Here is a 12,727-nt window from a genome sequence, read left to right as displayed (position 1 = left end):
TATCAAACTTGCTTGATATGAGTTGCTCCAAATGAATTCGACTTGCTTCTATTTATAGGCTTCAAGGGAGGTCGAATTGATGTCCTTAGGCCGACTTGATCTCTCTTAGGCCGAGTTAATGTGGAGGATACATAAATTACATTTGACTCAATACTTAACCTTTTTACATGGTTCAAAAGCCCAAGAAAGGTATCTTTAAAAGAACAACGACTCTATTGACTCAAAATAAATCCTAGAAGTCCTCAATGGGGACTTTGACCTAAACCATGGTGACCCAAGCATGAAACCCATGCTTTAATAAGTCACAATATTAATAATAAAAAAAATATTTTCTTTATTCTTTAGACAAATACATTACAAGATGACTCAAATACATTAAATGAAGACCGAACCTAGTTACATTTTCCAACAAGATACACACTTATTGTGAGGTAAGCACATCACTGAGATGACAATAGGGGAGATACACATGTTGAAATTTGATGACTAAAAAGTTTCCTACAATCCCAACCCCGTTTTAATTTCACCTTATCACTCCCATTCAGTGAAATGCCCTTTTCCATAAACATACATTCAACATATAGAGTTCTGGAAATGAAATTTTCAGATTAAAACACATGGGACTATCAACACATGCTGAAAATAAATAAGGACATAAACAGACCAACAACACACATAAAGATACACACAGATTTTTGGTCAACATAGACCCAGGCAAAGCCCCTTCAATCTTCTCCAAGGCAAACCTCTTAGAGACCTCTTCAAACTTATTTATCTTTCAAGTTCAAGAAAAATACATTTGTAGAAAAAACAAAACAGCGAAAGACAACTTATCTCTTCAGCCCAAAACTCCTTGAAAATCATGCCTACTTTGCCTCGATTTCCATGCCCACTTGAAGCTGACAATATGTATTGTACGGATTGTGTACGAGTTGTACAAATTTTGGTACCGTTGTACAGACTATACAGACTTTTCAAAAAAAAACTCAAAAACTTCTCTCAAACATCATGCAACTCACAATATTAAATGTTGTTCGTACTATACCTTATGTTGTCTTCTAAGCCTTGATTTTCGTGCCCAGCTTTGCCCAGAAATCACTCCTTCAGCTTGCTGCAACAAATTTTGTCCTTCAGGATTTTTCTCCAGCTCTCAACCTCCTTTCTCCAATCTGCTCATGAATAATGAATGCAGTCTCTTTTCTTTTCCCCCTTTTGTTTCCCTAAATGACTTTTAAGCAACCCTAAGATCTAATGGGTCAGATTCATTTAGATCAAGGGATGAGAATAAATGTGCATTTAATTCTCACTTTCTATTTTTTAACTCACCCATTAAATAAAGTACCCACATTGTACTTTATGTCTAAAGTCACTTTTCACTTTATAATTTAACATTGACTTTACCACTTATAAAGTCACTTTCACTTTATAAAGTCACACTTAGGAAAAGAATTATTTTGGAAACTTTTCCTCGGGTAGAGAATAACCCATGGGAAACAATTCGTCCAAGGTACATTAAAAATCAACACTCCCTCTTACCGAGGATCACAGAAGCCTAAACTCTACACCCATCTTGTCCCTGAAATGGACATGCTTGCCTCTTGGTAAGGACTTTGTGAGAACATCGGCCACCTGCTCATCGGTATATATACTCCAGCTTCACTGCCCCCTTCTGAACATAGTCCCTGATGAAATGATATCTGATGTCAATGTGTTTTGACCTATCATGAAACACTAGATTCTCCGTGAGTTTAATGCAACTTTGATTATCACAGTGAATAATTGTCGGTCTCAACTCCTGATCAAATAGGCCATACAACAACTTGTGAAGCCAAATGGCCTCACAACTAGCCTGGCTAGCAGCCATATACTCAGCCTCAGAAGAGCTCAAAGCAACTGACTTTTTCTTTTAACTGAACCACGACAAAACTGCCGAACCCAATCTGAAACAACACCTTAAAGTGCTTTTCCTATCATAAACACACCCTGCCCAATTTGAATCTGTGTAACCTGCCAACCTCACTCCATCTCCCTGCTTATAGTCTAGACCATAATCAACAGTCCCCTGCACGTAGCGAAGAATGTGCTTTGTAGCTACCCAATGCACCCTCCTAGGCTCACCCATGAACTGGCTAAGTGTGTTCACTGCAAAGCAGATATCTGGCCTAGTGTTGACCAGATACATCAAGGACCCAATAAGTTGCCTCTACAATGTGGGATCCACCAAACTAGAATCTGAAGCATGAAGCTTGTTCCAATTGGTGATCATAGGTGTAGACATGGGTCTACAGTCTGCCATGTGAAATCTACTCAACACATCCACAGCATACTACCCTTGCCCCAGAAAGATATGCCCCTCCTCCTGCCACACCTCAAGCCCCAAAAAGCAATGCATCAGCCAAATTTCCTTCATCTCAAACTCCATAGCAAGATCCTCCTTGCAACCACTAATCAGTCTCTCTGTCCCAATAATGAACAAGTCATCAACATACAACACAAGAATGAGTGGATCAACCCCTACAACAGTGTAGTATAGGTTCGGATTTGCATCACTCTTTGTGAAACCCATCTGCTGCAAGTAAGTATCAATCCTCGAATACCAAGCTCTCGAGGCTTGCTTAAGTCCATAGAGTGCTCGCCTCAACTAGCATACATGGGTCTCCCGCCCAAGTACCTCAAAGCCCTATGGTTGCTCAACATACACCTCCTCCTCTATAACTTTTTTCAGAAATGCAGTCTTCACATCCATCTGATGGATCTACCAACCCACTTCTGCAGCAATAGAAATAAGGGACCGAATAGAAGTGTACCGAGCTACGGGAGCGAAGGCCTCATCATAGTCAACTCCCTCTATTTGTGAGAACCCTCTAGCCACAAACCTCGCCTTGAACTTCTCAATGTTGTCATTCGCGGTATGCTTGATCTTGTAGAGCCACCTCGAAATCACAACTGACTTGCCCTCGGGCCTAGGCACCACTTCCCAGACATTGTTCTTAATGATAGAGGCATACTCCTCCACCATAGCCTCTCTCCACATCTCTAGGATGGCAGCCTCCTCATAGCTAGTAGGCTCAGAGTCAACAATGCTGGTAGCCTTGGCTACATAACTGCAAAACCGCTCAGGTGGCACACTCTCCCTGTTCACCCTCTTCGGAGGACCAATAGACTCTGCTTCCTTCAAGGTGTCTTGAAGCCACTTGGGCCTCCTCTTCCCTGAAGAAGCTTTCCCATAGGGAACCTCATGCTCTGCCCCCCAGTCTGGTGAACCTAAAGGTCCGCCAAATGACCCTAGTGTGCATGTACCAGCACTTGTCCTCGAAGAACCTGTGCCTGCTTCAGCTGAAGTTCCATGTGAGATCTGTACCAGTTGACTCCCTAAAAAAGTGCTCGGTGAACTCGCCATTGGTGCCCCAGATGTCACTGACACTGAAGTACCTCCTGTACTAGTCGATCCAGAATCCTAAGGTCCTGCTCCCTATACCTGACCTCCCTGCTGAGGAGAATTCTGTGACTCTCTCTCATCATACTCACATGATCTCCGATAGGCCCTCTCCTCCTCGAACTTCACATCCCTCCTAATCACCACTCTTCATTTAGAAGGAATGAAGATCTGATAGGCCTTCGAAGTCTCGTTGTAATCCATAAAGATACCCTTCTCTGCCATGGGTTCCAGCTTCGTTTGAAAATGTCTGAATCTACACATTAAAAACCCTACTGCAATCACTGGTTTATCATCTCCTACTTGTTTTTACATTCAACAAGTTATTTAATTATTTAAACAACGATGAAAACACTATTGCAGGCTACAGATACAAACAGATCATGAACTGAAAATAGAACAAGAGAAATACACAAGGGACACAGTGATTTTTGGACAAACGTCCCCGGAAAAACCCAATGCGAGAAAACCATTGCAGCAACTCTGAGGTTTTTCTATTATTAAGCAATAGTTTTGAATACAACTCTGGATGCCCTCTCAGTTATCCAGTCATAGAGATAAGAATACACTGGCAGAAACCTAAGTGAGATTACCTCACTTCACCCGACAAAATCTCTCTGTTCCAACAACTGGACTGACCGTCCCCAACGACAATTGCGTTGCCCCTTCGTAGTAGCTGTGTGGGCCTGTGTGGAGCACAATGGGACACCGTGGCAACACTGCACTGCCTCCTTCTACCTCCTAGAGCTCTGACATCAGCCTTCACGATCCTCTGCTAGAGGGTGGCTCTATCCCTGTGCTGGCACTGCAACAAGCAATGTGTGGGCCCTCCTCGCCCAGTGTCAACCTCCCTGGGTTTGCTCTACCTCCTTCGTTGTCTCTTTGCCTCTCTCTGCTATGTATTCAAGGTCTCGAAGAAGATCCTCCAACCTCAACTATCCCTGCCCTTCTGCTACAACAGATCACTTGTTCAATTTTCTCAGCAAAACTCGCCCCAGAAAAATCAAACTGCCTAATCTCTCAAGTGTGTCTCCAACTGACCCTCAAGCCTCCTCTTATACCTTTCCTGTTGATGAATCAATGGCCGAGATTAAGTCCCTAATCAATGGCTAAGATTTAAACAGACTTGATCCTCATCACTCAGAAGTTTCTCACCCATATTCTTATTAATACCCATTAATATTTTTATTTTAAGTTTAGACTTACAAACCCATTAAAAATATTAATTATTTTAATAACCCCTCATCCGGGTGGAATTTCTCCAAACGATTATTGGGTCTTGGAGATCTCATGTATTCTAGCCCCTCCACAATATTTCGGAGCTAGAGCACATCCGATGCTACACAAAATCAACACTCCCTCTTAGCGAGGAATGTCCTCTAGTAACACTTCTCAACAAAAGTACTACACTGATCCACTGCATCAGTCCTCTGCGCTGCTAATGCTTGGCTCGCTGCCCTTCATCCACTGCACTGTTGCAACCTGTACTGCTGCCACTGTCACTGCTACATTTGTACTGCAACTCCCTCTCAAAATGATGCATCATGTTGCCCATAGCACTGCCATTGCTAACTATTGCACTACAACTCAGTTACTGAGAAGTAAGCAACTGAAACTTCACCGAAAAACTGACATGTTGGTCAGTCTGGATGCCTCGTGATGCTGAAGCTACCTCTGCTGCTAGTCTGTGTTGACCCTTTGTTGCTACTGCGTTGCTGCAAACTGCTATGTGCCTCTCGCAGAGCTACAACATCCATTGCGTTGCCTCAGACATTGGCACTCTAGCTCTACCATTGTCGCTCCATCACACCTCACTCCAACCAACACCCGTCATTTTGCTATTGTTGATAAGGGCTCCCATAGCCATATGTGATCCAAGAGTTTGGGTACCTCAAGGATCCTGCCCCTGTCATGTAGTCCTCTAGGCTACAACTCCATGTCGACCCACCTCTTCTCCGGAGGTGCATGAGCACTCATGGCACAATCTTCATCCTCACCTTCCCCGTCAACTTTCGCTGGAGCAGCCATCGAGTCAAAAGCCTCCTCCTTGCCCTTATTTCGGGGGCACTGAGTGGCAAAATGAGCAAGTTCCCCACACTTGAAGCATCTAAACTTCAAAATATCCTTCTTCTTTCTCTTTTATTGCCCTTGTTGTCGCGATGATGCGAGAGTTACATCCTCCTCCTTGACCGGGGCTCCTTTGCGGCAACTCCCTGCCTTGGTCAACCCCGTGATCTCTTCTTGTCGAAGAGCTACCCACATCTCCTCCCCACTAGGGAGAGTCGCTCTGCCCAAGATACTTTGGAGAAATGTCTCCCAGTCCTCGATGACTGCATTCAGGGCAGTCCTGACCATGAACTCAGGATCTTGTGTAGACCCCACGAAAGTCAACTGGTTTCGAATCCCTTGCAACCTGAGGAGGAAGGGATTGATCTCTTCTCCCTTTTGCATCTAGTACTGTCTCAGTTGATTTTCTAATAGCATCTTCCATTGAACAGAAGTGCCCAGGTACAACGTGGCTAGTGTTTCACACATCTCCCTTATTATGTCCTTCTCAGCAATGTGTGGGACCACATGATCTTTAACCCCGTCTATAATCATGCATTTAGCCTTCGCTTGGGCCTCCTCATACTTCTACAGCGGATCAGTGTTGACCAGAACAGCAACTACTTTCAAGGCATAGTCCTTGATGCAATGTTTGTCTAGGATCGTCAGGATCCTGGCCTTCCAGAGGACAAAATTGGATGCTCCATCCAATCTATCCTGATCCCTCAGTCCATTGACCGCCATCTCTACTCAAAAAATATAGGACTGGTTCTCTTCTCCCTCTCCTGTTGCTAATCCAACAACACTCAGATCTGGATTTCCTTGGCGCAAGAAATCCTCTAAGGAACAAGCTCCTCTAGACTTCCTCTGAGTCCTGATTTCCTTCACGGAAATCCTCCTGCCAAATGTCGAATCACTCCTCTCCAATCCTCCTTTACTACTAAAATCCAGATCTAGATTTCTTTGGCTAGAAATTTGTCAAGGTAGTAACTCCCTCTACCTCGGCTCTATTTCCACAGTCATTGTTATGCACCAATAGCAACAGCATCCCACCAGCTCCATTGATCGAATCTGCACTGCTTCTCCAGCCCTGGCAACTGACTGAATTGAGCCTCTCAGGCTCTGTGCTGGCCCAAAGAGCTGACGCAGTCACTGCGTGAGCTCCTCTCGGGTATTGTATCACCCTCTACAAGCTCGGAATGCTGACACAGGCAATGCATGAGCCTCTGCGTGACTCCTGCAACTGCTCCTTTGCCTCTGAAACAACGTTGTCACTCAGGACCGCTACTTCTCTGCAGCTAATTCTTTGGATCTCCTAGCTAATGTCTTCAGTCTCCTATTATCTGCAATGCTTTGATACCATGTGAAAATTTCTGAATCTACACATCAGAAACCCTACTGCAATAACTGGTTTATCATCTCCTACTTATCTTTACATTCAACAAGTTATTTAATTATTTAAACAGTGATGAAAACACTATTGTGATGATTTGGGGTAGCATCGAATGTACTCTAGCTACGAAATTTGGTGGAGAAGTTGGGGCACATGAGATCTCCAATACCTAGAAAGGGTTTGGGCAGATTCTAAACAGTTCAAGAGATATTAAAATAATTAATATTTTTAATTAAGTCCCTAAGTCTAAACTTAGGGAAAATAAAATATTAACGGGAATTAATATGAAACTGTGTTAGAATGGTCCAAAAGACATGGATCAAGTCAGATCTAATCTTAGTCGTTGATTAGGGACTTAATCTCGGCCATTGATATGTCAACAAGAAAAGTATAAGAGGAGGCTTGAGGGTCACTTGCAGAATACTGCAGAATGATCAGTCATTCTATTCTCTAGAGCAGGGTTTGCTAAGAGAGATAGAATTAGTGATCGGGAAATTCAGCTGAGGGGAATTTGAGTATAGAGAGACAAAGAGCCAGAGATAGTGTCGGGAGAGCAGCGCAGTAGCCGGGAGAGTGACATAGAGTCAACCAGGGCTCACGCAAGGCCACGCAGAGGCAACCGTGAGTTGCGCAGAGCCTCAGAGAGGCCAGCGTCACTGACGCAGGGCCTCCTAAGGTTGACGCAGACCCATCCGGGGTGACGCAGGGCCAGCGCTGGGCAGAGAGGGGCTGACGCAGTCCAAAGAGACATTGACGCTGTGGTTTCTGGGGCAGATTTGTGCTGAGTAGCTGCCGGAAGGTTTATCCGGGGTTTTAGCCAGGAGATTTATCAGAAACTGAGAGGTACTACTACCAAGGAAATTCTCTATTTGGTAGGCTAGTTTTGGCACCCAGATTGTACTCTGATATTGCTTAATAAGAAAACCCTCAGATAGTTGCACCGGTTTTCCCACATTGGGTTTTTCTGGGGACATTAGTCCAAAAATAATGGTATCATATGGTGTGATTGTTTCTATTTCCTTTAGTTGCTAATCTGTAATATGTTGAGCATGCATTAGTGTTTATTTTTAGTATTTACATTGTAAATAACTTGTTAAGTAAAATAACAAGTAGGTAGGAATAAATCAGAAAAGTGCATGGAGGGTTTCTAAGTAAGTAAACTTAGAAACTTCAACATATTGCAGACTACAGATACATACAGATCATGAACTATAAAAAGAACGACACAAATACACAAGGGACATCGTTATTTTTGGAAAAACATCCCCGAAAAAACCCAATGCAGGAAAACCAATGAAACAACTCTGAGGGTTTTCTATTAAGTTCTTCTTCATCCCCGGAACATACAAAACATCCATGATTTTCAAAGGAGGCAAAGACTCCCTCTCATGTTGATTTGGGGTAGCATCGGATGTGCTCTAGCCATGAAAATTGGTGGATGTGACTGAAGCACCTAGAAGTGTTGGCATAAGATTGACCAAGAAGCCAAAGGATTGACAGAGGGCTACAAGAACATGGATCTGTAGGCTGAGGAGCAGTCTACTGTTGGACAACAAGTAGCTATGGGCTGAATGGATAAGCCCAGATCCGAGAAGTTGATACTGGAGTCTGCCAGGTGGGCAGCAAGTTTGATTGAGACCTAAAGGGAACTGATCTCTGTATGACAAGGAGGCAAAGGACAGCCAGGTACATCAAGGGAAAAGAGGACAAAAAGGGCTAGAGGCAAAGGACTGCTACAGCAAGCAAGTAATGCTATTTTGTTCTTGTTATGATGGGCAGATTGAGGGTCTGAAGGATTAGACCTCAGGCCCTCGATTTTGTACACTGTGTATACTAGCATTGTATCAGGTTTCATAAAAGGCCATGATCCCTGGTATGGGAGCCCTGTGATTTTTATTGATGAACTAATAAACAAGCTTTGGGCCTATAATACTTGTGTACTTTATTGTTTCACTGTTGTTATATTTCTGCTGTGTAAAGTTGTTTTAGTTGAACACTCCTAGCGTGTTTGTGTCCTAGTCTAGCCATAGACCAGACCTACGGTGTAACGAAAATTCAACACCCCAAGGACTGAAACTTGGCATATGTTTGGTATCCTTACACTTGAATTCCCTACTGGAATGGGTTGAAGTCAATTGAAATATTGTCTACTGTTTGCTGCCATAATTTACACAGATGTATCACTAATTACCACTAGAATATGATTGTGTTGCAATGCATGCTTTTTTATTCTCTTCCATATATATGAAATCGCAGTTGTAGAAATAAAGTAAACCAATCCACGACATAGTAGAATGGACCAAATTCCCATACTCACTTTTTCTTTGTACACAGCATTGTCCTCATATTGCTCAATTATCACTTGATCTAGGAAATTCTTAGGGGTGTGATAAAAAGCTTTCCCTTGATTTAAAAATTAATATTAATGACGATTGTGATTCCTACTTAACCGCCCCGTCACATCTTGAGTATCAATTTACCCACTGATCTGACACTAGTTAATAATTAGACGTTTGTCTGTTTCAAAGTACATATCGCCATATTATTACTTTACATTCAAATGTATTTAAACAATTAACCTATCAGAAATTACATTTTACAGATCCACCCTATTTCTGGCATTGTGTCAATTAAATATTGAATGCTGCTTTGATGACAATAAGCTTTGGACTTGAGTTATGAATGTGTAGTTTTTGGAAGCTGAAACAACCCCCCGCAGAGAAAACGTGATAAACACTTGAACTCATGACCTGAAGTACATCCAATGTTGCCCCTTGTGAGGAGTGTTTTTATTCATCTAATTAAGATGTGCACAGTATCAAACCACTCGATATAATAATTTTCTCTGCATGTCTATCTGAAGGACTCATTATAACCAATTGTTGAATGAGGGAAAAGAGAGTTGTAGCACATCCCCTCCTGCTTGATTTGATCTGTAAAGTATGACTTCATTTGGTAACATAAGGGTTTACAGTTTGCCCTATACTAGCATGATCAATTAATCTGTTTATGATCATTACTGCAATTTTTGAAGTGTTACAACTTTTGAAGTCAAAACATATTAGTTTTAGCCCTATCATAAAATGAAGAGAATTCCCTAAGATTGCTTACCTGAATGATTTTCAAGCATGTCCATCCATATCTCAAGGGTGAATTGAAAAAACAGACAGACAAACAAAATGAGAAAAATAAAACACTAAATTATTTTGCTGAATCAACAGTGGTCCTCAGAAAAAGTCAATCAAATCAGTTTCTTCTGCAAAATGGAATGACATTGTGAACTGAAAACCTTGTAATATTAGTTCGACTAAGCTGATTCACAAGTCGTCTTTTATTAGCAGAAGGCCTCCCGCTGTAATAGAATCCAGTCAGATCAAGTGCTTCGCTGGCCACACCACCCAAAACTGCAAGGACATTTGCAGATTTACTGCAACACAAATAATCAGTATAAGGTGAAATCAATGTGCTGACATGATAAAAATTCATACTGCAAACAATCAGTTGGATTAGAGACCTTTTTGCAAACTTGTGAAAGTCCCAGTGGATAAACTTGAGGCGATTTTCTTCTGAAAGAATCTGATTCAGATATCCTACAGCACTGGCAAATTCCCGACGAAGCATCATTTCCCGGGGCCTTTTTTCAACAGTCTGCAGATGCAATTTGATAGAGTTTCAAAATTGGAAGTTGAAAGAATAGCCATGGTACCTAGCCTAAGGTCAAAATACAACTTCTGAGCTTCTTGGTATTATCACATTAATAGCTGTTTGAATCAATGAGTGCATTTGTGAAAATATTATGCTTCAAACAGTTTGAACCAAGAAGATGTGTTTGAGCTTTGCTGCATCAAGCATCATCCGCTAGGCTATGCCAATTTCAACAATTGATATAACTATTCTCAATGCATGTCAACATAACTTACCAAGTATAGTTGCACTTGGAGTCAAGACTCAAGATGCTTTGTTAACTACATGTAAAACCCTTTGTTTTACTCAAATCAAAACATAAAGACTTCTTAAATTCTTTTCCTATGAGAAGGCAAATAGTGATATATCATATCTGCACCTTTAGAGTTGCAGAGGTTAGAAGTTAGAACTACTAAACCCTGGGAATTTGTCTCTTGTCACTAATGTCTTTGTGCAATATTGCAGTGTAGCTTTGCTGAGATCTTAAGCTTGCAGAGTTCCCAACCCTTTTCCTTGCATGCCTGTATTATATGGATAAGGAAAATAAAAATATCCTTTCAACCAAGAAAAGGGCATGTAGGCTCTGCAGTGACTGACTGCAAGCCCAGGCAGACCTGCAGGTCCTGCTGGGCCCACAGATCTCCCTCAACCTACAAGTCCTACTATGCGTGTTTTGATGGGCCTCCAGAGTTGAAGCATTCAGAAGACACCCAAGACTATATCCACAATATTAAGCAAATAACAAGATTTATATACATTAAATACCATACCATGCCAATTATGACACACCCACCCTCCATTTGGATATTATGGTAAAGATGGGGTGTCCCATGAGGTTTTTCTTTGGAATAATGTTAAGTTATTGTATGTTCTATGCTTAGTGCAATTTACTTCAATTTCTTCTTATTAGCCCAATGTCAATTTCACTGTTTAGCAATCACATTAACATAAAGTAAAATGCTAAGATAACATAAATAAATCGACAGAAGACAACACAAGACAAGAGACCAGATGTGGCGGCTAGCCAGGGACAAACCCCAATGTGGGGAAACCCTTTGATCAATTCTTCTATAATCTTCAATAATTCAGCAGAGAGAGAAATAGTACAAATATACAATTCTGTAATTTTATGACAGCAGCAGCAAAACCCTAACCAGCAAAGTCAAAGCTGGTCAAACAAGTCAGAATTGACCTCCAATTAGCTTGGTCAATATCCCAGTCAACTCGGCCTCCAACAGCAAGAAGAGGCAGCCCAAAAACAGTCCGAAAACTCAGTCAAACGAAGGTCAACAGAAGTCAACCTGCAGCCAGCAATTAGGGCAGTCAATGCTGGTCAAACCTGAGGTCAGATTGCCTCGGTTTGTGTGCCAAAATCTGCAGCCTGCCTAGGAGAAGCAGCCACACCAAATCTGCAGTCCAAGAAAGGTCAACACTGGTCAAAGAGACTTTCTGCAGCCCTGGTCAAACTCGGTCAACGCAGCCCTAGCCAGAAATCACTTCATCCTTCCACACGTGAGAGAGATGTTGCTCCTAGATGTGTACCCAATCAAATAAGGAGAGAGAAGAACGTGAGAGATGAGATGAGTGAATAATACCACAAAGTGTCTTGTATTTATATGAATCGTTGAGGATGTGTGGCACACATTTTGTCGCTAGCCGACCTGGACAAATTGTCAAGTAAATACAAATAAATTCATATCTCCATAAATACATTCAATCCTACACCTCTCAATGAGAGGAATCCAAGAAAAATATCAGCTGCCATAAATATGATGACCCACATGGAGTTTGGCCCTAGTTGCCAATTTTAACACTCCCTCCCAACTAGGGAGAACTACCTCTGCTAATCCATCGGACTGTCGGTACTATCTTTGCCATCAAATGCACTGCCCTGCACTGCTCTGCTGAACTCTGAAGAAGAAGAAATTATCGACGATGTATCATACCATCCTCTACTGACCTGAAGTCAGTCCTAGAGAGTGCGTCATACCACTTTTACTGATCCCAGATTAGTGCCAAAAGAGAGTGAGCTATATCACTCTTACTGACCCGAAGTCAGTTCCAATTGATCCCAGATAAATGTAGGTCATCCTAGCATAGGGAGTACGGCAGATACAATGATCCGTCCATCGATAGTACTACTATGATCCCTAACCCCATTTCCCTAC

At 42.0% G+C, this 12,727-nt stretch overlaps 1 protein-coding gene across 1 annotated transcript in view; it reads right to left on the bottom strand.

Annotated features, from left to right (window-relative positions):
• The window catches only part of ATSAC1 (Phosphoinositide phosphatase family protein), a 309,707-nt gene that overhangs the window by 98,123 nt on the left and 198,857 nt on the right, over nt 1-12,727 (bottom strand). The window contains exons 8-9 of the mRNA XM_089411723.1: nt 10,390-10,523; nt 10,165-10,302 (exon numbers count right to left, since the gene is read on the bottom strand). Coding sequence (XP_089267849.1) covers nt 10,165-10,302; nt 10,390-10,523 — 272 coding nt within the window. The remainder of the gene's footprint in view (nt 1-10,164; nt 10,303-10,389; nt 10,524-12,727) is intronic.

The sequence above is a fragment of the Pinus tabuliformis genome, chromosome 3_1 (genome assembly GCF_031772625.1).
Source record: "Pinus tabuliformis cultivar Carrire ecotype Pingquan chromosome 3_1, CPIR1, whole genome shotgun sequence".
NCBI lineage: Eukaryota > Viridiplantae > Streptophyta > Pinopsida > Pinales > Pinaceae > Pinus > Pinus tabuliformis.
This window is presented reverse-complemented; position numbering and strand designations above follow the sequence as displayed.